The 25,174-nt window shown below is 38.6% G+C and overlaps 2 protein-coding genes across 2 annotated transcripts; both read right to left on the reverse strand.

Annotated features, from left to right (window-relative positions):
• Positions 1–219: 219 nt before the first annotated feature.
• LOC113144331 (MORC family CW-type zinc finger protein 3) lies at positions 220–15,192 on the reverse strand. The gene is made up of 17 exons (XM_026330309.1): positions 15,133–15,192; positions 14,935–15,007; positions 13,384–13,516; positions 13,038–13,258; positions 12,143–12,290; positions 11,372–11,525; positions 9,514–9,642; positions 9,029–9,148; positions 8,820–8,923; positions 7,588–7,710; positions 6,781–6,897; positions 6,337–6,414; positions 4,883–4,922; positions 4,402–4,781; positions 3,437–3,932; positions 2,550–2,713; positions 220–1,994 (listed from the first exon to the last, which is right to left on the reverse strand). The coding sequence occupies exons 1-17, from the start codon at positions 15,169–15,171 to the stop codon at positions 1,838–1,840; spliced, it is 2,676 nt and encodes an 891-aa protein (XP_026186094.1). The 5' UTR covers positions 15,172–15,192; the 3' UTR covers positions 220–1,837.
• Positions 15,193–16,988: 1,796 nt separating this feature from the next.
• pmt (phosphoethanolamine methyltransferase) lies at positions 16,989–23,307 on the reverse strand. The gene is made up of 12 exons (XM_026330310.2): positions 23,247–23,307; positions 21,843–22,014; positions 21,318–21,473; positions 20,690–20,826; positions 20,437–20,588; positions 20,077–20,265; positions 19,176–19,265; positions 18,982–19,071; positions 18,758–18,880; positions 18,484–18,615; positions 17,259–17,375; positions 16,989–17,144 (listed from the first exon to the last, which is right to left on the reverse strand). The coding sequence occupies exons 1-12, from the start codon at positions 23,287–23,289 to the stop codon at positions 17,034–17,036; spliced, it is 1,512 nt and encodes a 503-aa protein (XP_026186095.1). The 5' UTR covers positions 23,290–23,307; the 3' UTR covers positions 16,989–17,033.
• Positions 23,308–25,174: the final 1,867 nt, after the last annotated feature.

Here is a 25,174-nt window from a genome sequence, read left to right on the forward strand (position 1 = left end):
CTAGTTATAATTCATAAAACTCATATCACGAATATTAGTTTTTCTGAGGTCTTGTTTTGTCAGATGACAGAAACAAAGCAGAGCCTGATGCAAAACCCATTTCCAAATAGGTTTCCATTATTTGCCTTCATCGCCGCCTGGTGGCAGATACGGTGCACTGCACATCCTCTGCATTTTGCTCTGGAGGACAAAGAGTATTTTGAAAATTAAAAGCTGCTATTTAGGAAACAGTTTCAGAATTTTAATGCAAATGTAATAACTTGTTTGTACAGGAGTTGTAAATAAACTAATAAACAAGCATTACACCAGATACAGCATGTTGGTTACAAGCATATAAAAGAAATTTAAATAATAAACAAAAGCAGAATAAACAGTAACGATACAGACCTTTAAAAAAAACATTAAAAGACAGGTTTGGATTGAAGAGGTTGGTCGGCAGTGGCATAGTAGCAGACAAGCACAAAGAACTGGCTCTAGTATACAGATGTGTGCAGCCTAATAAAGCTCACAAACATGGGGAGTGAGACTTAGTTTAATGACGGATTTTAAATCTTTTCTGATTAAAACATTTTTACAAAACATTTTTTTCACAGCCCCTACTTGTTTACATCTAGAAATAAGGACATAAACATGTTACAGAGATTATCTACTAGCACCCCCAGTAGCAGAACACAATTACAGTTATGACTTTTTAACACTTAAAAGATAAATACAACCATATATTGAATAGCTTACAGTGCATTCACAAGGTATTCAGAGCTCCTTCACCTCCTTTATTAAAAAGCAAAAACTGAAATATCACATTTACATAAGTATTCAGACCCTTTACTCAAAACGGAGCTGAAGCACCTTGGCAGCAATTAGAGCCTTGAGTCTTTTTGGGTATGATGCAACAAGCTTTGCACACCTGGATTGGAGGATTTTATGCCATTCTTCTTTGCAAATCATCTCAAGCTCAGGCCAGAGATGTTCGACAGGGTTCAGGGTCAGGCCCTGGCTGGGCCAGTCCAGGACATTCACAGAGTTGTCCCTAAACCACTGCTGCCCAGGTGGAGGTCCTGAGCACTGGGGAACAGAGTTCCAAGCAGGCTTTCATGTGTTTTGTATTGAAAAGAGGTAATCACTCTGCCATAAAGCCAAGATCAGTGGATGGCTTCAGTGATTGTTGTCCTTTAGGAACTTTGCCCCATCTCCACACAGGATCTCTCAGAGTGACCATCGAGTTCTTGGTCACCTCTCTTACTAAGGCCCTTCTCCTATGATTGCTCAGTTGGGCCAGGCAACCAGCTCTTGGAAGAGTCCTGGTTGTGCCAAACATCTTCCATTTGAGTATTATGGAGGCCACTGTGCTCCTGGGAACCTTCAGTGCAGCAGAGATTTTTGTCCCAGCTCTTATCAACAATCCTGTCTCTGAGCTCTGCCGGCAGTTCTTTTGACCTTGGTTTTTGCTCTGATGTTCATTGCCAGCTGTGAAGCCTTTTGTAGAGAGGTGTGTGCCTTTCTAAATCATATCCAATCAATTTAATTTACCATAGTTGGACTCCAGTCAAGCTGTAGAAACATTTCAGCAAAGATCGAGATAAATTGTTGCAAAGGGTCTGAATTCTTATGTAAATGTGATATTTCAGTTTTTTCTTTCTAATAAATTTACAGAAATTCCTCTTCACTTTGTCATTGTGGCACTGAGTGTAGATTAATGAGGAAAAAAATGAATTTAAACAATGGTCGTATCAGGCTGCAACATAAGAAAACTGAAAAAAGCGAAGGGGGTCTGAATACTTTCTGAATGCACTGCATATCAACCCAAACAGATTCGCTGGATTTAAAAAAGTACTGATCATAGTTTGAGCGAGTTGACCTCTATGATCTGTTGCAGGATGTTGTCCACATCAGTGGTCTCCAGACTGATGCCAGCCAGGTCCAGCTGAGGCAAGAGGGCCGTGAGCAGCACCACCACGTTGTTTCGGATGCTTCGCAGATTCTCCTGTGCCAGTCTGATCAGAGAACACATTCACAGTTAAACGTCTTCAGTGGAAATCTTAACAGCTTTAGTTTTACATTTCAGTTACTAAGGTTAAACTCCTGTCTAGGGCAATGTTAGTTTAAAAAAAAAAGCAGAATAAGAATGTCTAAAATGTATAATAAAGACATGTCTTTGTTTTTGGAGACGTGAGAGTAGACACAATACAAGCAGCAGGCAGGTGATGAGGATTATGTTGATAAGGAAAGATTATTTAGATTAGTTTGTCTTTTAAAGAGGAGCTTTTCTGACTTGGCTTTGTTTCATTTGTCAGCTGAAAACAGTCCCTGGGGACAAATGTAATGCTACCAGCCACAGTAAAACACTCTTAAAGCTGCAAGTGCTCTAAGTTTGTTACACTTGGTTTGACTAAAGCTACAAAATGTCAGACCACAGATGTTCATTTTCAGCTACTTGTGCATATCTGTCCAGACAGTGAAATGTATTAACTGAGTACAGCTGAAATGTTTTTTACACAGATAGTTTCATCATGCAGCTACATGAGAATGTTTGTCCAGAATATACCCACCTGCTGTCTTCACAGGGTGTGCTGTCACAGACTCTTGTCCTGCCCTGAGTTTCAGTCTTTTCCTTCCTGGGCCTGTTTGGGTCAGGCTGTTCCTTTGATGCAGACAGAGCTTTCTGACCTTGGACCAGCAGACCCCTGGGTGGGCTGCTGGATGAAGTACAACTCTGATGAAGAGGAAAGGCAGTAGAAGACTTTTTAGAGTTTGCTGTTAGATCTTCATTTAAAATTAAGGAGTCTGAACAGATTTAGAAACAAAGCATTTAGGAGGATTTTTTTTTTTTTTTTACATCAGGGCCAGAGTTTTGGTTGCATGACAACTGCCAGGACCTTGGATTAATGAGCTAATCAAGTGATTAAAGCTTATTTAAGCAATACCTTTAATGCAGAAAATAGATTTGAGCTCTGACACAGTCAGCTTTTTCCATATATATAGTATAGATTTTCAGTCAGATTTTATTACTCAGGAAAATACACACTAAATTTAGATGTTAAAATATAGCCCGACAGTGTAATTATATGAGCATGGGACCAGAGGCAATTTTCAGGAACTACATATTGTAGCAAATACATTTTTCCCATTTAATTGCTATTAAAAAATAGATGCTTGAGTGCTTGATGTGTTTTCTTTAGCTGGACTAATAACAGTTTGAATGAAAAATAACAGTATTGTGAAAGTGGCTGTTTTGCCTGATATATTTTTATGGGAATGTTTTTTTACTCTCGGTAATATTATATGCATCAATTAAAGCCAACACAAGACAGAGTAAAACACTGAGGCCAAAATTATTTATGCAAGAATAAGCTGACTCACACAGAGGCTTAATTTAGAACTTCCATTAGATTTTTGTAATTTACCATCATAATGATAAAATATTAGGTATACTGACCTCAGCCGCATCCGTCTGGCAGCTGACCACTCTACTTGCCATGTATGCTGGCAGGTCTTTTGTATTTCCAGTGCTGCTGTCAGTGGATGTCATTGTGCCTTGAGTTGTTTTTGTGATTTCCAGACCTAGAAGCCTCCTCAGTCTCTGAGCCTCCTTCTCTAACGCAGCCAGCTTCTGCACTTTAGACTCCTGGTCACTCCCGTTGACAGGCAGCGGTCTGCTATGTGGCCTTTCTGTCCGACTCAGTGAAGAGACCATTTCAGGCTGGGTGGAGGGGAGCGAGCAGGTCCATGTGACGCTGGTGGGTGTTTGCTGTGCTGTGTCAACTGGTGTCTCGTCTTGGCTGCTACTGTCCTGCATGATCTCCAAGGGAATTGTCTCAGACATTGTTTGTTTGTCACGATGTCTCTCTTTTGCCATATTCTCTGAGCCGTCCTCCCAAAGACAATGCTTCTTTTTTACGGAGTAAAATAATGATTCCAATTTCCTTTTGTGCCTACACAGAACAAACACTAGTTAGTTTGTTGAAGACCAAAGCTGTAAAAATTCATTTCCAAAGGGAAAAGGGCTTTATTTTATTGGTATTTTTGCATGAAATCAACCTGAAAAGAAGGAGAGCTCTGACAATTATCCATGTTAGCATTAGGGTTTTGAAAATCATAAAAATGACTTACTGATACTATCAATTTATTTTTCAAAATGGGAGAATAACTTGCTGACTCTGCCCAAAAAAGTCAGAGGCAACTGATTTTTAATCATATAATTTAACTGAATAACTGAAAAATTGATGGTTTAGGTATTAAATGATGTTTAAGAATGCTATTTACAGAGTACATGTGTTAAAACAAATACCTTTAATAACAGTCGTCTAACTAAAAAAATAAATGTCTAAAACAACCTCATCATTGAATATCCGCACATTTTTTACTGGGAACTGAAAAAACACTGGCTGACAATAACCCTACCTTACTGTGTCCGTGCTCTCCTCTTCTCTTTCTACCAGCTCCATGCTTGTGGTTTTCTTGCTGCCTGTTTCTTTAGTGTCAACCCTCGAATCATTTGGCTCATTTTCCACGTGTCCCTGTGTGATTTGTGTCTTGTCTTTAATGATGGTGTATCTTTTAGGCGGCTTCTGTTGTGTGTGTGTGACATCAGCTGTGCCCTCTGTTTGTGTCAGTGCATCATGATTTGTGCATGTCTCTGCATGATGATCTGTGTTTGTCTGATCATGTTCAGGTGTGTTTTCGTCTGCGTGGCCTTGACCTCTTCCTGTGGTCTGGATGGGCTCTGATGAACTACGTGAGAGGGTCCGATGGTCAGCCAGTTCATTCTGGAAGTCAGACTCCTGTAAAACAAACAACAAATGTGTTTAAGAACAGGTAGAACAGTGGTACCTTCATCAATAATAAAGCTGTTAAACATTTAAGTATGGCACTTTTCACATACCTCTAAGGACCTTTCTTGTTTTCTGCTTCTGAGATGTTCTCTGTACAAGAATCCAAACAAATTAGAGTTGATTTGCACAGATAATCACTGGGCTGTATGTAGAAGGTTAACTCAGAGGATAATTTCGAATGATTTTCCTTGTTAAATGTCATTGTTCATCTCTGTAATCATTCTAAAATGACATGATTATAATATATTTTTGAGACGTTTCTGTAAAGAACTGGCTGAAGTCATGGTTTAATGTAACATTTACATGACAAGTGCATGAGTGATTCTACGCTCTGGTCTACATGCAGTCAGAAATTGCAATCTTCTCATTTCCTTTAACAAGGCTATTGCGCTGACAGAGGACATGCAGACTCACAGGGCTCCAGCAAAAAAATATAGAACCACTGATCAAAAAAAGTTAAAGACTGACAGCTACTGCCAGTTAAAAAAACAACAGCAAAAAAGAAAAGACAATGAGTTTTAACAAAGCATAACCTTTCAAAATCACAGAAAAGCAAAGATGAAAGTTCTTGTTTGTGATTGGACAGAATTCAAGTCATTCAGAGTTTTGTAAAATGTGTTTTCCCTTTTGCTGTTGTGTTGTAAAATGTTGTGTTTTGCACCTTAGGGCCACCATATTTTTTTTCGTTGAACAGAAAAAAATATATAAGTTGCTTCAGTGTATAAGTTGCATTTCTAATTATACTAATTTGATTCTAAATTAGCCCATGAAGAATCTGGGCTACACATAATAAGCAGAAGTGCATTACTGAAATCATTCATCTGTGTGAAGTAGCAGTAGCAACTGCGGCAACATCTCGGTGGGAATAGATGAAATGGCGTGTCCTCCTCCTTTCTCAGATTTTCTGAATACTGACACTCACTCCAAACTTTGTTTCAGCTGCAGACTTTACTACCTGCAGTATAGCTCTTTACAGCATTTTCACTTGTGCCACACTAGGAGTTATAGTGTAGCGTGAACATAAATGTTTTTACCTTTTCGGTGATACAGTATTATCACGAGTAAGTGTTGCTTCACTATATAAGTCGCAGGACAAGTGTAAAAAAAGTGTGACTAATAGTCCATTAAATATGGTACATAGCTGACTATGCCCAGATAAACCGTAGCTATCTAAGTTAGTCAGCTCATCTGATGATTCCAGATACTAATAAGCCATAAGTAAAGCATCTCCAAGAACTGACTGATGATCATTTCAGTGCTTGTCTTTCAATAAATGTCAGGCAGAGTGTAGCAAAAATACCTTTTTTTTTGTTAGACAGACACACAGAGTCACATGGGCAACCACCGGAAATGAGAGTGTGAAACTGACATAAAAACCACAAAATGGCTTGCAAACCCACATGCACACTAAAAGGCTTGCAGCAGCATGAGATGTCTTGTCCATATACATTTTGACACATACATTGACAGGTGGAGTGGACTACAGAAATATATATATGTTTACTGTTTCTTGTGGTTTTTCTGGTAGCTGGGTGTTAGTAGTTCCTCACTCTCTTCTGTTTCCTCTGGTGAAGAGCAGCTTCTGAAAGAGACAGCTCTGGCTTAGCAACTCAGCTACTGTTAAATTTAAGCTTAGGTCCTTCCTGTTACAGCCAGCACACTGACACACCCAGACAATGGCCTTGTGTGGCTATGAAAGTAGAGCAAGTTTTAGATTGCACAGGTCTGATCTCCAGTCTTATTTTTCAAAAAAAAAGATGCTCCTTACAGGTCAAGAACTTTTCCGAGAATCATCACAGTTTTATGTCAGTGTCAGTGTAATCCAGTCAAAGCTGTGTGTACATAATGGAATTGCTAACAGCTTAATCAACATATTTTAACGGTACCAAACAGAACTTTGTGTATGCACAGTATGAAATAGAAGTTATTTTGTCTTGATGGGACATACTTGTAACGTGGATTGGGGTTTAGGCTGCAGGTCCAGTTTTCAGGAACCTCGCTGCAATCACTTGCAGGGATGCTTCGCCATTTGAGGCACTCTTCACACTGTAACCACATGGGAGCCCTGAAAAAACAGACGCGTGAAAACCCGTTAAGCAGAAGTTTGACACTAAAGATGAAAGATATTAACAGAACTACTGTCCAGTTGTCTCATGTGAGCCAAGATTTGTGCACACAAACATCAAGCCACATACATTATAAATATTTTCTATTAAAACCTTACAAAGGTCATGTTCAGTGCACCATAAAGATTCAAGTTTCCTGCCTCTGTATGTTCATGCTACTTGAGAAGCAGCTCGAGAAGCAGTATATCTGATTTCAAGCATTGCAGACAACCCCACCTAATTTTATTTTCAGTCGAATTCACATTCGAAGTACATGGCAGTTATGTAATGTCATCTAAAGGCACAAAGGTGGTGGAAATTATTTTTACTCTCCCAGTGGTTTTAACAATTTGGGTCTAGATTTAGAGCAAGATGAACCAGATGAGTCAAAATCCTCAAACTGAACCTGCTCTTCACACTTCAAACACAAATTTGAAGCATCTTTCACAAAACAGAAGATATTTTACACATGGAAAAGAAGCAAAAACTATGTTAATGACATGGTTGTGTCTTATGCTTAGACTTAAAAACAGAAATGGGCTCAGCATTGTGAGTGCTTATGTAGTTGTTGCGATGAAGAGGAGGAAATATTTGACTATTTGAAGTACTACTCTTAAAAACAAACAAACAAACAAACTGTTGCCACTAACGTGTCAGGTTTAGCTTCATTTTCAGCTCTGTCTAGAGCCTGAAACTCTCGCTCTCTGGACTTCTTCTCCGTCACCTCCTTCCAGTAGTCATTGAGTTTTAGGCCCAAAGCACCAAGGGTGAGTCTTAGGACAATAAAAAAGACAATTAAGTTCTTTGGTTCTCCTAAAATCATATACAGCAATAGATTGGTAAGAATATACAGGGAAATACAGAAATATAGGGTAGTACAGACAAATTACTTTAATGCTTTATGTGATCAAATTCATGCTTTTAGCTGGGATCAGCTTATCTGATGCAAAAAAGCCTGGTGTGAGGTTTGCAGAATGAAATGACTTCTATTAAGGGATGTATGAGTCAAAAGAGCTGTGCTTGTTAACCAGTGTTAATTTTGACAGCAGATTTTAATTTACTTTCAGTCATAGTCTTCTGACTAAAACGCAATTTTAGTTTTAGTCATATTTTAGTCATCTGCTTTGTTTTAGTTTTAATCGACTAAATAGGATAAGATTTTAAATCTACTGTATATTTAGTCAACTAACATATATTGGGTTTAATTTAAGTGTAATTTAGTTAAAGTATTGTAATATACAAAATATTCTAAATTAAAATTAAATAAAACAAGTTTCATTAAATATATGGAATGTGGCCTTTCCATAAAAGACCAAAAGTTAGATATGCATTGTTTATAGCTTGCATATGACATTTTTCATTCTTTAAAGCAAAAGTGCAACTCCAAAATATTTCAAAGAAAAATTGTATTTGGCAGTAATGCCATTGCATCAAATGTGAAATTGACCCATATATCTTCTCTTTGTTTTCTCCCAGGTGTTGCCATTTCATTATAGTTTAATTCAGACAGAGACCCAATGTATGCAAGATGATGACGTGTACTCGCGCATCCCGTGTCACTAGGTGGATCAGTTACTTTTTAAATGTGCATGTTACACGTCTTACAAGATCTTTGGATTTTTTCCAACAATGTCCCTCACTCACATTTTCATCTCATTTTTATTAGTTAATGAAAATGTTAATGTATTTTAATTATAGTTTTCGCCATCATCAATTAATTTTTATTCAGTTATCGTCAAATATTTCGTCAACAAAATTAACACTGTTGCTAACTAATAACAGGAGAGGTAGCTGTATTCTCTGCCTGTCTGCTCTGAGTTACCATCACAGCTTGTATTAGCCCAAAATGTCTTGTGTGATGCTGTTTGCGTGTGTGCTGTACCTGTATTCCTTTGTGTACTCAAAGTCTTGCTTGTTGTGAGCAGGTTTGAGGAAGTTACACTCTATGATACCAATGACTCCAACTCCTGCTCTTTGCCCTGACGTCTGTGGAGATTTTAAGCAGATGCAAATATCAACTCATGCAAAATACAGAGAAGAGCACCATGTTTGTCACGCTTGAAGATTCATAGTATACTCCTTTTCCTCTACCTTCAGCTGGCAGCCCACTTTCTCATACGCCTTGATGAGTCGGTTCTTGTGGTACATCATGATGCCATAGTGATCTTTGTTTTTTGGGTTCAGCCCAAAGGTCACCTTCACCTTCTCTTTCTGACAGACATCGGTCAAGGTGAACAGCACTGGACATTTGCATGTTTCACAATAATGTAAAAAATAGACAGGTGTGGTGTGTTTGCCCAGGAAACATAAAAAATGCAATATTTTACTCTACTGAGCTTCCACCTACCTCTAAATCTCACTTCTGTAATTCACCATTTACAGTTGATGAGAGGAGATGAAATGACATAAAATATGAAAGTGAAACAAAAACAGATATGAAACTGAATTGAATTGGAGCAGTGATACCCATTTTCATTTTCTCTTCACCTCCAAAATCAAGAAATACAGATGATGCATTGACTTTCTAACCACCATCTCCACACACAAGCAAACCGGCACAGATACTGAAGGGATACACTGAAGTGGGGTTTGTATACGTCATGCTCGATGTATGTCAGCCTCTTTGACACCAGCTTGGCAAGAATCTTCCTCCCTCTCAGTATAATCTGTGTCCTTGGCTTCAGATACAAAATACTGAGATAGGCCTGAGACAAACACAAAGACAGAGAATGTAAAAATTTACAGACTTTTAAATTAAAATGACTACAGGTAATTTGTTTGGTAATTTATTATATTAAGCTCTTAAGTCTCTTCAATAATGTAATTACAACAATTCAGGCTTTTAAATGAATCTGGGGCAGTGCCTGGACGAAACCACAGGTTTCTCTCTGATAGGGTTGCACTTGTAACTGGTAAACACACCGTACACTCAGCTACACACACATTTCTATAGGGCTTATATTTGCCATGTGGAGTTCACTCAAACCTTAACCGCAACCACTACACCTATTACACTGAATTCTGCTATAACCCTGTTCTTAACCACTAACCCTAAACTCCAGAAAGGCTCTAAATGTCCTAACAGGCCAAAAAATACAAACACTGTTCTTAATTTTGGTTTTAATTTTATGATTTTGAATTGTAACCATTAAATCCACTGAAGAAGGAACAACAGGCCTCCCTGAAGATTGTGCAGGTCAGCTGTAGGAAGTGCTGGCCTAGCGTTATTGCTGCCAAATGTAGCTTAACCAGTTATTAAAAATCAGTTCCACTTAACTCCCACCATCATTTTGTGTTTAATGGGTGTGTGGTAATGACAAAACTCCAAACTGTTTAATCAGCTTAGAAATATTGTTTATGACTTGATCACATGACATGGCTAATTTATACAGAAAACCAGGAAATGACCAGGAAGTCACATACGTTTTCTTGTCAATGTATTTTGGAGTGAGACAACTCCTCTTTGAACAATTTACATAGCTCCATCAGCTGAAGAAGATCATGTGATACAATGCGATAATGTGATGAAGCCAGATTGGCCAATCATAAGACTGAAAAACAGTTATTACCAGTTACAACAACAAGAGTGTGTGTGTTTGTGTAAACAAGTAAAGCAAGTCTGGCTAGCTATGTTATTAACAGCACCAGTTTATATCACCTGACAACGCTTCACATTTATCTCTTCGTGTATATTTCTTTCTCTTATTTGTACATCTTTTCTTGACTTTTCTTTTCTTTCTGACTCCGTACAACTCTGGCAATTTTATGTTCAATCTAAATTAACATACAATTAATAAATTACACACTGAAATGTCAACAAAATACAGTTTGCATGTGGAGTAAAAAAATGTTCAATAAATCAAAATCAACACAACATTCTCACTAAAACAGCAACATGATAAAATACTGGGCTTATATTCAATGTGAAAAATACAATGTTTACAAGGTGTGTCCTGTTTTTCAATTATTCCTGCCCTATCTATTGCTGACTACCTGAAAAAGGTGTGTTCAGAGGCTGGAAGATACCAATTCACCTTGTCCTCGTCCACTCCACTCTCATCAGAGATGGTATCTTCCAGCGACTGATTGATTAAACAAATCTGTTCTAGGTAATTAGCAGTGGGTTAGTTGGAAACCAAGTAGGGCAATGACCCTTGAGGAACATGAGTTGGTGACACCTGGTGTAAACTACTAGGCACTTAAAACTCTTGAATAATCAAATTCTAACAACTGATTGTAGCTGTCAGCTTATAGAGAAGGCTGGTGTTTTGTCAGTAGAACACAATAAAAGAGTTTCACAATTTTACAATTACCATCATGGTTTACTTGTGGGTGAAAAAAAAAAAAAAAACGTAAATAGTGGCACCCTCTCAGTGTCAATAACAGTATCTCAGTAGTTCCGTTTTAAAGTGATCACACAGTTGATAAACTTACCCTGAGGCTGTAGTGCATGTCTGGGATGTTCTGCTCAGCTCTCAGAGATCCACTATTCCTCAGTCCCTTCTTCAGCTCTTCGATCTGAATCTCGGGCAAACGAAAGTCACCCATGTCGGTCTCAAAATCCATTTCTGGTTTGCCATCTTTGGCACTTTGGAACAGCAAAGGAAGTATTTGTTACAAAAAATAATGACACACTATCACTTCTCTGAGGCTACCATGAAGACTTTTCTGTTTTGAAGCAACAACAATGTTAATTTTAAATAGCTTCTAATTTCACCCTGCCCAAAAATTATGAAGTGCTGCCTTTCATGGGACCTACTCCACATAATTTAATTTTGGCAAATCCTCATATTTGCAAAACTTAGAATTGGATGACTATGATTATTTTGGAGACTTTTTTTCTGTCTCCAGTATAAAGAGGAATTGAAACTGAAAGAAATCTAAAAAACTAAACATGTACTGTTGCTCTCAAGGGCAGATGAAGTTAGACAACTCTTCTTATGAAAGCCAAAGCAAAAGGGACTTTGCATCTTCTAAATTAATATGATGTCATACTTTGGATGTGTTTTGTATTTGCGTAAAGACATTAAACAAACGCGTTGATGCTTATTTGCTTCTGCATTTGCATACTTATCAATCTACACACAGACTTTCAAACTCTTTCTGTCGCAGGGTTAGATGAGAGGATTGTTCCCACTGTCAGGTCAAGCGACAGCCTAGAGACAGTTCACTTAATACAAAGATGAGGAGATGTACATTGCTGACCTGCGGATGTTCCAGATTAATATCTTGGTGCCTTTTTTGGAGGGGATGGAGTCGAACTGTGCGTGTATCTGCTCCTGGGAGGCGATGATAGAGTGTTGCAGGATAGCTGCCAGGCTGGCCTGTGAGTCTTCTGTCACCACTAGGGACTGTGACACTGAATTAAGTCATAATATGAAGAAGCATGCAAGATGACAAGGATATACTACATATTCAGTGTGAAAAAACCTTTTTATGGCTTTTCATTATCCTAGAATACTCATTTTTTGTTGTCACAGCCTTCACTTCAGTCCGACCATTTGCATTGAAGTCAGTGGTCAAATTTTGTTTTTTTTTAAATTACCGTATTATCCAGAATATAGGTCACACTGGAGTATAAGTCACTTTTAGCAAAAACAGAACAGTATATGTCACATTTCTAATTATAGTCTATATAGTCACATTTCTAATTATAGTCTATTCAATGTAGCTCTTTCCTTTGGGCAGCATTTTCACTTGTGTTACACTAGGAGTTCTAGTTTAGCCTGATCATAAATGTCTTTACTTTTTGTGCAGTACAGTATTATCTTCAACTGAGCCAAGAGTGTCATATAACATTAGTGACTATTCACCAAAATTACCATAAATATACACATATAAGTTGCTTTGGTATATAAGCTGCAGGACAAGCCAGAGGAGTAAAAAAAAAAAAACTAAAGACTTATACGGTAATCAACTTTATCACGTACCAACTACACAAAAATCCATAAATACAGGCTGATGCTGAACAACACACACACACACACACACACACACACACACACACACACATTTTATGCAGTGGCTCAAATATTCTCTTTTTTTTCCTTCCCTGCTGTGTAATTTGCTTTTCTGTAATTTCCTCCTTTGTGAAGGATATTGGTTTGTTGGTTGAAGGGGACGATGGGGACGATGACGGCCTGGGCCTTGATGTTTTCTAGGTATGTCTGAGACAGCATTCCCACAGTCTGGCAACCACCGTTCTTGGTGAAGATAAGCGCGTCACGGCCCAGACGCATGGAGCCAGACTTAAAGCCGTTGCCATACACCCCGATAGCCTGTTGACTGGCCTTACCTGAGCCCTTTTCTGTAAAACCAAAACTGAACATAAGGGGAAAATGAGGACAGAGGTCATGTGTTACTCATGATTTTCAAAAAAGTCTCAAGTAACTAATAATTATTGAAGACAACAGCTGAAGATATTGACCATTCATTGTGTGTCTAACCTCAGCATCTTGTGAAGTTTGTTGGGAGTCATGCCACTGCCATTATCAGTAAAGGTTAGGCAGAGGTGACCAGCTTGATCAAACACATCTATCCAGATCTGTTTTGCAGATACACCGGGATCTGAGGCATTGTCTAAAACATGACAGAAAATAATTAACAACAGTAAAGGAGAAATGGTGTCAAATACTAATTTTTTCCCTACAGTTCTTCTACTAACAATGATTCAACTTGCCCAGTGATAATAAAACTGCATTTTGACTGCTTTTCTATGACAGACTTACAATAAAACTCTATACCACATTGTGTTTAAATAAAAATAAGGGTTAACTGTATTTGAGGTTTTATTTTTTTAGCGTCTTAACAGGCGCATTTCAAATGACTGATGACCTGATACCACTTCTCCACCTCTGGGTGCTGCTGCGCAGAATCTCGTTACAAAAAGGCTTCACAAAAGCAAGATGTCAGCTCACATGTTCATGATATTTTGACTTCGCTTTAGCATAGCTGGAGGAAGTGGTGATGCGTGGTCGGTCTTTACACTCAGTCTATTGTCTGCACATAGCAAAAATAACTATCGCAACCCAAAGCTGAATCATAGCAATGTAATTTAGGATTGTGATACACGGCTACAACAGTTTATGTTTTAATTCGTCCTATCAAGAGTATGACAAGGTGTGAAGAGTCACAGACACTAGAACATGTTATACACTCTATTATAGAAACATTGGATAAAACATCTACAGTTAAGAACTAGTGTTGATGTGTATCTACAGTACACATTTGTTTTTTTATTGTTATATTGTTGATAATTATGTTGTACACATATTGCTGTAGTTTTACTTCACTTCTCTGATCTGTACTAAACATCTAAAACATCTAATTGTGAACTGTGCTGTTGGAATCGTTTGGTTTATTTACGTAAAGCTCTTTCATCTGAACATCTCTTACACTTTCAACAAACATTAAACGCAGTGAGACTTTGCCGCGGGCATGTGACCGTCCGTGTTTTTGTGAATGATCTGGGTATTATGTTGAGCAGTCATTTTACAACGTTAGTTTTTTATGCGCAACTTTAAAAGTCAGACATAATGCGCCAACTATACTCTTCTCATGCACGCGCGCACGCCCCGTGGTGTTTTTGCTAAAACACGTTTGAGCCAATAAGAGAGCGCACGGTGGAAGAAAGGCAAAGTTGAGAGCGCAGACACGGGCACACGCTGTTAGAAGTTTAGAAATGTACAAAGAGATAAAAACACTAGTTAAAAACACAACAGAGCCCGGTTGTCATTAGTTTAAAAAAGGCAGCGTGGAGAAAATGACAGACTATGTATATTGTCTTGCTTTATTGTTGATACACATAGTGTGTCAACAATAAAGCCCTTTAAGAGCGAAAGAGGAAGTCCACTCGGTCAACTTTTGCGCATACACAAGAACTGTTGAACTCAGAGTGCACTTCGTGTGCGACAGCAGAAATACGCACGAAATGTAAGCACGAAAATGATCGAGAGCGCAGGTGCTGCAGGTGCAGCGTAGGACGTGATGCAGCCTACCTATTAACTCTGCCACCGCGCTGAAAGGCCAGGTATGACTTGTAGAGTTGCTGTTCAGGAAGGAAGGACTCATCTTTAAAAGAAAAAAAATAAATAAATAAATATGAGTCGGTTTCAGTGCTTATTGTTCTGAACCTACAGCTGTTTTGCAAGTCAACACCACATAGTCTACTTCGATAGTTTGTTGAAGATACGTACCGAACTCAGACGAATCCCATGCTCGCTTAACCGCGCCATGTTTTTTTTTTTTTTTTTGTGTTTTGCTTCTCGGTCTGTTTCCAGCGCGCAGGCACGTAACCAGACGCAGGGAGTGGGCGTAGCGTCCGCACACAGCGTCAAAGGAAGTGAGAGCACGAAGAGGAAAAGTGGGGCATGTTTCACCTGGTCAGACTTTTCATGTCAGGATGTACCAAATGTCCAAAACTGCCTGTAAAAGCCTTGACACTGCGATGGATACAGTGCAGTTATCAAACACACCTTTACTTTCCTAGTCCCAGTCCTGTCGATGTGTGTTGTCAAAGACTCAACAATGGCAAAAAAATGACATGCACATCTTTACTGGTGATGCTAATATAAAATGACATAAACAACAACAAACAAACAAACAAAACAAAAAAATCCACCCCCGTAATTTTCAGCTCAACTGTGAAACAGCATCAATAATATCAGTCATTATTACAAAGCTGCACAGTTGGAGTAACAAACAGATGTGAGGAATATGTGAGATCCACTGGCCCATGTTATTTGAGTCTGACAGTGTGACACACTAACGTTTCAGCAGTGGTTTGTCCTGAGGCAGGTGCTGATGGTTATGTCGACCACCTTGTCACGGTGGCTTTTTAAACAGCAGGCACCTCTACAGAGACAGGGTGTGCACTGAGGTAACCGTTAATACTAGTTTAACTGTCGTGTGCGTAGTCTTGGTGCAGTTCTCTGTGGCCTCCAGCTTGTTTCCTGCAGCTCACTGTGTGTTTTAGTTGTTTGGAAGCACTCCTCAGACTGGAATGCACTCCCCACAAGGCATTTTTTAAAATAAAACCCTTCAATTTAATTTCAAGCTGCTTCTGTTATATTTTAAGCATAAATATGGCATATTATCCATTTAAAGAATATTTTGTGAGCCAGTCTTCACACAAATGTCCTTTTATATGTCATGACTGCACTGCGTAAGTTGCAGACCACTCCCTCTATATCATGATGCCAAGTAGGTGTCTTCTCTCACTCCTCTTTAAAACCACTGGTCTCACCTGTATAACATGTACACTTCAGAAAGTGTCCCTTCTGGCTGTCCTGTGTTGTGTCACGCACTGGTGGAAGTGTGACACACGATAAATGTGGGATTGCTGTAAATATGGATAAAAACCCAATGTGGTGCATTTTTATTAGATTTGTGCTGTGAAATGAAATCCACTAGTGACAGACCTCATATCTGAGGCCTGTTACAGAAGGACAACACCCGAATGTTCTTTCCTGCTAACTGCACAAAGTGATTTAAGTTGACAAGATAATATTTCATGAAGTCACTGTGTGGGCAGTTTATTTAAGTAAAACAAGACCCGTTAAGCTGAGCAGGCTGCTTGACAAGAGAGACATTTTTGATTGAATGAGTCATATTCCCACGTAGCACCTGTGCCCGCTGGAAGTTCAAGTCTGACAAGTTTGAGACTCCATTGGTGGTGTCAGGAATTTTATCGCAAACTAAAAACAACTGTTGATTTTCTTTTTTTAATGTAAGATGATCAACTCATATTTGTAGTAAAGTAAATTTGTGGAATATAAGGTTCAAAAGAGGAGAAACGGATGTTAGAATCTCCTACACTATATATATATATATATATATATATATATATATATATATATATATATATAAATAAATTCAAATATTACATGATTTCAATATTATATTTTTAACATTTTACCTATAAACAAAACTGCAAAATTTTCTGTACAATAACAAATTTAATTGCTCAGAATATGATCGTGCAGAAAATTTTGAATGTATTTGTGTTACATTTCAATAACACTATTAACTATTACTGCTTTTTCATACTGCTCACTCAGCACACGGTCAGTATACAATCGTCTCCATTCTTAATCACTCAATCCCTTGTTGCATAAAATAGACCCCATCGTTGGTCTCCATTGTTGGAACGTTCCAGTTTTTCTCTCCATCCATTCACTATTGCAAAATAGTCCTCTTCAGAGAATTCCTGCGGGAATTAAGGTTTATTTTGGTTTCATTAATTTAATGAATAGTATGATGAAGTACAGTTTTCTAATTGTTGGTGCTAAATTTCTCTGTGTGCGTGTGTGTGCACGCTAACCTCAATGAATTCATCCTTGATGTCCTCTACTCTCTGCAGCTCTGTCTTAATGATCTGGATGAACTGGCTTGTCCGATCCTCTGCCCGAACGTTGCAGAAACCAGCTTCCTGGATGAACTACAGAAGCACAGACAGAAGCAGCGATGTAGAGTAGTGTGGGAACAACAGCAACAACCGGTTCACATTTTGGGAGTTATCTAATATGTGAGATAACTCTTCACCTTTGGCCGCTGTACAGCAGCGAACCATTAATATATTTGTCTGGTGTGCATGTTAATACCTTTTGAAATGTTTTCATACCATTAAAGCTGATGGTACGTTAATTGTAATTTGTAAAACAGACAGGATTCTGCAAAACGTATAAAATCTTTAACAGCAGAAGATCCTCAATCAAATGTTCCCTTTTTGGGCTGACTACAGTTTGACTAGTAATGTCAAAAGTGGATTACAACAGAAAAATTATAAAATTTTAGAAAGATTAAAGTACACGTGATCTGTTGTGATTAAAACATTTAACAAAATAGCAGCTAATAATCCTTTTTTTAAAGTCATTACACAAACAAATATTGATAAGCATCTGTAATGAACTTGGCAGGGCAAAAAAGTCGAAAGGTTGGACAAATAAAAACTTTGAAGCTTGGAAATTTTGATGTGCAGACTGTCTCTACTTTTCCCTTGACTCTTTTTATTAGAGTAAATTTGTGACTTGTCACTGCTAGCAAGCCAACCATTATAGTATACTAATCTAGCTGTGTAGCGTTCTAAGTAACTTTTAATGTACTGATTTTTAGGAAATACGTCTGTCTCTATGTGGCCCTGTGATGGACTGGTGACCTGCCCAGGGTGTACCCCTGCCTTTCACCCAAAGAGAGCTGGGATAGGCTCCAGCAGATCAATGTGACCCTGGTTAGGAATAAGCGGGTATAGAAAATGACTAGATGGATGGATGTATTTTCAGGAAATAGATGGATGGATGTATTTTCAGGAAATATGTTATTTTGTTTTTTAAAAAAGGTCTTTACTTTACCATTGTGATCTCCATTTACTTACTTACTCATGTTGACCTTTCAATACTTTGCTTTGTCCTTGCTTGAGGGAAATGTAACATAACGTTACACTCACAGGGGCAGAAGAGTGCGACATTTTACAGCTGAGAAATGAACATGTCAGTGTTTTCTTAAGGACCAATGTGGAACATATGTACAATATCTTATTGTATTATTACCTTGCCGTACTGTGAGAGTGTATAGAGGATGTAGCCTCTCTGGTTGACGTAGTCCTCAAACGCTGGTGTCCAGGGCTTCTCCCCACAGCAATAGTCACTAATAAGCAACTGGCCATGTGGCTTTAACCATGACTGGACACAAAGCAACAAATAATATATTAAAGTCAAATAGGAAAATTATATTTTAAGATATAAAAAATGTTGCTTTCATTTGCAATTATTTAGTAAGATTTGCTGGATTTTCTCTACAAACAAGCTACCATCTCTTGCTCACATGGAAGCGTTTGAAGAGAGCCAGTTTGTCATTTATGTGCAGGATTGTGTCTCTGCTGTAGATCACATCAAAGGAACCTGCTGGGAACGTCCTCTTAGTGGCGTCGGACACCTCAAACTGGACCTGATGTATGACACATACCATTACTGATTTAATTTAAACAAGCTATTAATCAAATCACTATCTGTCATTAATTAATAGGATGAGGGAACTTTTGGACATACTGTGGGCAGCTGCTGATTGATTGCCCGCTCCACGGCGATGTTCACCATGTTTTCTGACAAGTCCAGGCCAAGCACTTCCACTCCATAGGTCTGAAAAGTATCATAAGATCACCCTCATTATAGAACTCATTATGATGTCCTTAAACCAAAATTATTAGGATCCCTCTAACTTTGCCGCTTTTCTTGGCCCTTACCTTTGCCATGTAGAAGTCTCCTCCACCAATGCCACAGCCAACGTCCAGAACCTTCTGACTGGGCTTCAGGTTCAGCAGGTCCACAAACTCCTGTTAGCACAGAAGAGATTTAGTTTAAGGAAAACCCTGAAAAAAAGAATAGTTCTGTCTCAAAGTGGTAAATATCTGCATGGATTGGGGAAATCTGGGGAAGATTAGAATAAAGATACTTATTCTGTACTATGCTAACATTTTTTTTTTATTTCACCCATGACTCACATAGATGGTCTTCATAACATACTGGAAAAGTTTGTCTGAAATGCATACATTTTTAAAAGTTATCAGATCTTACAGTTTTTAGATAGTCAAATGTGTCCATAAAAATGCTGAATCAAAAACTAAAGTCATGAACTTCACACAAATTTATTGATGTGGTATGAAGAAAGAAAACAGGTGACACACAGATAACAGAAACCCTCAAAGATAATAGAGGAAGAATGGAGGAGAGGAGTATCTGTTGAAAATGATGCTAAAATAAAGGCCAGTTCTGTTACCAGTGAAGGTTATTTGAAGAATATGTGAGAAAACAAGAATCAAACAACGTTTTACTCTGTGAGACTGCATTTGCATTTGGTTGTAAACCAAAGTACTGGACAAACTGGTGTTTTCACTAAAGACTTCTATTTAGAACCATAATTGTCAACCCAAGGTGACACTAGATTCTATCACCCTTGCCTGCAGGATTTGTCCTCTGAGGAATCAGCTGCCTGAGTCATTTCTGTCAGGACCAGAAACACCTGAGTGAAACTAAACATATTTATTCCACACTGTTGTTAAGATTATTAACTTCAGTTGCATCAGTTTCTTGTTGAGCTTTTGAAGTTTTGTCCAGTATTCACTGTTTTCCAGACTGTATTCCTACCTTGGTGGTGCTGGGCCCGCCTGTACTCACGTAACCAGTCCCGAACATCTTCTCATAGCGCAGGATGCCCCGGCTGGTGTACTGCTGGTTGTCCAGGAACTGTTGGAAGGTGCTGAACCCATCTTGGGCGTTCAAGGAGCGTGGCACCTTCTCCAGCAGCCAGCATACTTGATTTGGATTGTTTTTCATCTGGAATAGGAGGATGAGGGGGTGACGAAGAGGAAGGAGAAGAGAGAAGATTTTAAAAGGAGAATGGCCAGAGAAAGAGGGATATATGAGTTCCCTTATGTCTGCATCACACACAGCCTTTTCTATTATTTTCTAATTTAACATGTACATGTAGAATATAAATGACTCTACCTCAACATAGGTGTGAACTTTCTTTTTCAACACAACGTCAAAACCAAACTTTTGACCCCCCTCGGGAACATCCGCTTGTAGTGATGATATTAGGTGACTGTATTGTGCCTCAGTGCGGTAGCAGGTGGGGTTGAAGTCCCTCTTACTGTCACCTTCGTAGAAAGTTATGAGTTAAAATCTTCAGTTATCATACATTTTTGAGTACTGATTATGATGAAAGAAAGATGTGAATCTTTTATTGTTGGCTCAGTACCTGACCGGTGATTGCAGGACTCTCTGAAGAAAAGAAAGCCACCGGGCCGCAGCCAGACGAGCGTCTTCTTTATGAAGGCCTTGAGCTCCTCATCATTCAGGTACATCAGCAGCCAGTTGGAAAAGATGAAGTCAATGCTGGGAGGACATTGAATAAACGTATTAAAACAGAAAGGACGGCTGAGTTTAATCTTTTGACATTACCAGTATATGTTTATATTTTCCATCCATATTTCTCTGTTCAAATAAAACTTAATATCCTTAATATCCTTCTGGCTAAATAAAGCCAGCAGTGTAGCCTTATGGCTATTGGATCCTCTAAAATCCCTGCCCTGCTATTGGATCCGGGGGCACAGGTCTGATAATTTATTCAATAACTGTCAAGACCCCTTCACTAAAATCAAAGACAGTCTGATAGTGGCACTACAGCAAAAGCCCGGAGATCACCAAAACTAGCTTCATGATCTGTGGAACCATAAATACAATAATAATCTAATGATGGTTGAGATATTTCAGCCTGACTCAAAGCGTTGGGTCAAATGACTGACACACCGACAGTGACATTGCTAGAGCATGGCTAATAATTAAACTCCAAAGTGTTAGTAAGGTACAGATATCTTAACACACACCTATTATCGGGGATGTCTAGCTTTGTGACATCAGCCTGGATGAAGGTAGCATTGCTATGGTGACCATTGACCTGTCTGTTCCTCTCTATAAAACTTTCCATGAAGTCCACAGCGGTCACATGGGCGGCCCGGGTCAGCAGGTGGCTGGTGTAACGACTGTATGGAAACGTGTCAGTATTATGTCTTTAATCAAAAAAGTGTTCATGTAATTAGTATATTGTCTAACAAAGCGCTGACTCTCAAACAATACAGTCATTTCTTCTATAAAATATTACAAATGTGTATAGACAGTATATAACAGTTGTCTCAGTTGTTCTTATCTGTGAGCATTTCTCCCAGTGTAAAAGTGAAACATCAGCTCTGAAATACAAAACTTTTTTTTAAAAGAATGTTTAATGTATTTTAAGCAAATCTGAAATCCATCATGCCACTCTTATCTCTTCAATACAGGCTACATAGAAACCTTGAGAACCCTGCTCACACACACGTGCCACATCAGAGAGACCAATGCAGATGTTTGCTCACCCGATACCAGCTCCCAGCTCCAGCACTCTGTATCCGTCCAGGCAGGGCAGCATGGCCAGGATCTCAGGCAGCTCCTGCTGAGTCAGCTCCCTTGCACGAGAGTCCAGCATCATCTCCTCCATCGTGGCGTCCTTGGAGTGCTCCTTCCAAAACTCTGTCATCTTGTTTCGAGCTGTGAAGCACACCGGAGTTCAGATGACATTATCACAGTGATGTATATGTGGGTACCTTAACATTACTATCAATACAATTATCATATTAACACTGAGATTACACAAAAGTTGATCCCTGGTCAAACAAAAGCAGCAAAGAACTAACCCTACGGAGGCAGAAATGCATGCTCAGCTTTAAATTTAGTCTGTATTCAAACAAAGGTTTATATACCACAGTGGGATTGTAACACAACAGTGTACAACAGAGAATACAAGTCCTCATACTTTCTCTGGATTGCGTGACAAAGTTCAAGGACCCTGTCTGTGAATCATCTATCAAACAGTACAGAAAAACCAAAAGAGCATTTATTAAGTTTTTAATATTAAGTCAGTCTAGTTATACCTGATAGAAAACATGCATCCAAACAATTAACTTATGTTCTTTTCATCTTGTTTGGATAGCTGTTTTACAGAGACTTATATTTATATGTAACTTTTAGCTAAAATTCCTTAAACATAAAAACCCACAGAGACCATAACAGGCACATGGAGTTTTCAAAATAACATACATACAAATAACATACGAGTTTTCAAAGTAGATAAAAATCAAAAAATCTTAGACAAAGATTTTCCTAGGACCCTTGTCCTAGTCTTTATTAAACATTAGGTGGGGCTTGCCATACTTTCTGCTTCCACAATAAAAATAGGGATTACTGCACAATGAAAACTGAAACTACAAATGATAAACCCTTTAAGCCTTTCTCTTAAAACCATTCATCAGCTTTGCCAGCACACATGACAGTGTGTACCAGCTTCAGGGCATGATGCAGTGATGTATTCCTGCTTAATAAAAAAGTCTCTTAAACTTCCCTGATCTTACATCCAGAGCCAGAGTGGACACTAACCTTGAATCTCCAAGTCAAAGATGATAACTGAGGTAATAGTAATGTCTTCACAGTCCTTATTACACACTAAGCACTATAGGATAAAGGCAAGTTAACGTTCACGCAGACAATGCCACTGGGATCATTTGACGGCTGACAGCTTCAATCAGATCACCCACCCAGTATTCCCAGCAGGATTACTTCCACCAGCTGACAGAACAATTTGCACAAAACAACACGTGGCAGAGCCCGAAAAAAAAAAAAAAAAAAAAAAAAAAAAGGTACAAACTTCAAACGTTGGTGTCTTCAGTTGCATCAGGCTTTGACGCACGTTTTAGGTAGAAAACTATTCAATCAGATCTTCTCACCAGTTAAAGAATCCTTTTTTACTCTGCTCATGCCTTCATCCATGGTGGTCGATGGTTGATGTGATCTTGCAGAAAAAAACAATTAATTAATCTACATTTAGTCTGGTAATTAGTGACAGTCTTAATTTATATGTTGGTCACAACAAATAATTAGTGCAGGCTTCACCTCGGGCTGGTGATCTTAAATAATGGGACGACCGTGGTGCGCATAGGAGGTGGTCACCTAGAAAAACAGGCCATTAGGATGCACCCAATGTGATAGCAAGAGAAGAGAGGGAGTGCACATGAATATTCATACAAGGACAAGGGTCTGCACACTATTAGAGTCTTTTATGAAGGGGATTCCCCTGACACTGTGCACACATTATATACCTCCATAAAATACGTTGAAACCACCCATAGATAAATTAGTGGGTCAGTAAAGTGCACTCAGTGTCTGGTTTATGATGAATCGTGAGGTAGTGTTTCCCCCGACCAGTCACCCCTCAGTTGTGCTGACACGTTGGTACAGTGGCATGTGCACATTACGCAACATTGCCTCAGTGTAGCTGAAATCCCCAGTTATGTGGAGGTATAGGGAACAATCAATGTTTAACAGTAACTGTCTCATGTTATTGACAATCATGATCACACAGCATCTGTGATCACACGTAATGACGTCAGAAACACCTATAAAGCAGCTCTAGTTTGCAACTGTTTGTCAGAAATGAAAAACTGAATTAAACTTTTCTAAACATTATTATTGCAGTAACTAACCATCTAATTTATATGTATCCAGTTCTGTATCTGTAATCCTGTGTTTTCATACCTGGTGGTGGTGATGGTGAAAATGCATAAAATAGAAATACTCAACTAAAGTATAAGTATCCTATAACTGTACTGGATTGCAATCTGACTGAAGCATGTTTCATATTTCCCCTCCATGGACACTCTCTCACAGTTGAAGAAGCAAACACGTACCTGTTACTGAAGTGGTGGTGTACAGTGAGAAGACCTTGAAGGTTGTGTATTCTGTGTGGAGTTGATGAGGCGTGAGGTTCTGGTTTTATCACACATGCAGTAGGTACATACCAAAGTTATCAGCCAGATCTCTGCAATGTGATTAGGTGGCATGTTTTTCACGGAGCTGTTTTTTGGGTTGTTGACTGTAAAGATTTTCCAAATGCAGCATGATTCATCTGAGTTACTTCTTAGCTCTAAGTCTATGTCAGTGAGTTTTTATACTAACATCCGCAAGCCACTATTTTGGCCAAGTTTTCATGAGAACACATATAATTGTGCCAAATAATTTTACCAACACGGCCTGAAAAGGACAGTATTAGTCTGCTTCCAAACAAAGTTTGCTGTGATTTTATTTTTGTGCATAAGGAGTGCTGCCAGTGTCTTCATGCTCTTCCACTGAGTGACATTTGATGGTAGCGATGTGCCAAAAAAAAAAACAATAAAGGTACATTTACTAGCCTGGTTAAAACTGATATTCCTGTATTATCCATTGTGGAAACTGTTTGTATGTAATCTGTGTGTGTCATTGTGCACTCTTGTGGATGTGTGCTTCGCTGTATTTGAGATTTATATTGATGTTTGACTGGTTGCTCACTTCCAACATAACCACATCCAAAGTTCATTGTAACCAGAATGACCTAGATGAGATCGTGACATGGCAATTCATGTCTGACATACTGTTTTAGAAAGTCACTAAACATGGTCATAAATAATCAACATCAATTAAAAGGACACATTTACAACATGTGAATGCCAGTACTAAAAGAAGAATATATTGACAGATGTCAAGTATAGGTAGAAATTAACTTGCACATATAACTGAAACTGCACTGGTGACCAAGTTGTGAACATATGCAACTCCATCTGCAAAGTGTGGTCTGTACAGGGGTGATGTGTATTTATACTCACTGTAACTTTGCCTTTCT

Source organism: Mastacembelus armatus, chromosome 10 (assembly GCF_900324485.2).
Source record: "Mastacembelus armatus chromosome 10, fMasArm1.2, whole genome shotgun sequence".
Classification (NCBI taxonomy): domain Eukaryota; kingdom Metazoa; phylum Chordata; class Actinopteri; order Synbranchiformes; family Mastacembelidae; genus Mastacembelus; species Mastacembelus armatus.

What these genes read in the sequence shown, in the direction of transcription:
- LOC113144331 (XM_026330309.1), bottom strand. Translation starts at nt 15,171, where the DNA reads ATGGCGCGGTTAAGCGAGCATGGGATTCGTCTGAGTTCG. An exon ending in CGCGGTGGCAGAGTTAATAG is followed by an intron (nt 13,517 to 14,934) that starts GTAGGCTGCATC and finishes GTCATGTTTTAG; the next exon opens with ACAATGCCTCAGATCCCGGT. An exon ending in AAGTGGGCTGCCAGCTGAAG is followed by an intron (nt 8,924 to 9,028) that starts GTAGAGGAAAAG and finishes AAATCTCCACAG; the next exon opens with ACGTCAGGGCAAAGAGCAGG.
- pmt (XM_026330310.2), bottom strand. Translation starts at nt 23,289, where the DNA reads ATGGATGAAGGCATGAGCAGAGTAAAAAAGGATTCTTTAACTG. An exon ending in AAGTTCACACCTATGTTGAG is followed by an intron (nt 20,266 to 20,436) that starts GTAGAGTCATTT and finishes CTCCTATTCCAG; the next exon opens with ATGAAAAACAATCCAAATCA. An exon ending in GAGACTTCTACATGGCAAAG is followed by an intron (nt 19,072 to 19,175) that starts GTAAGGGCCAAG and finishes GATACTTTTCAG; the next exon opens with ACCTATGGAGTGGAAGTGCT.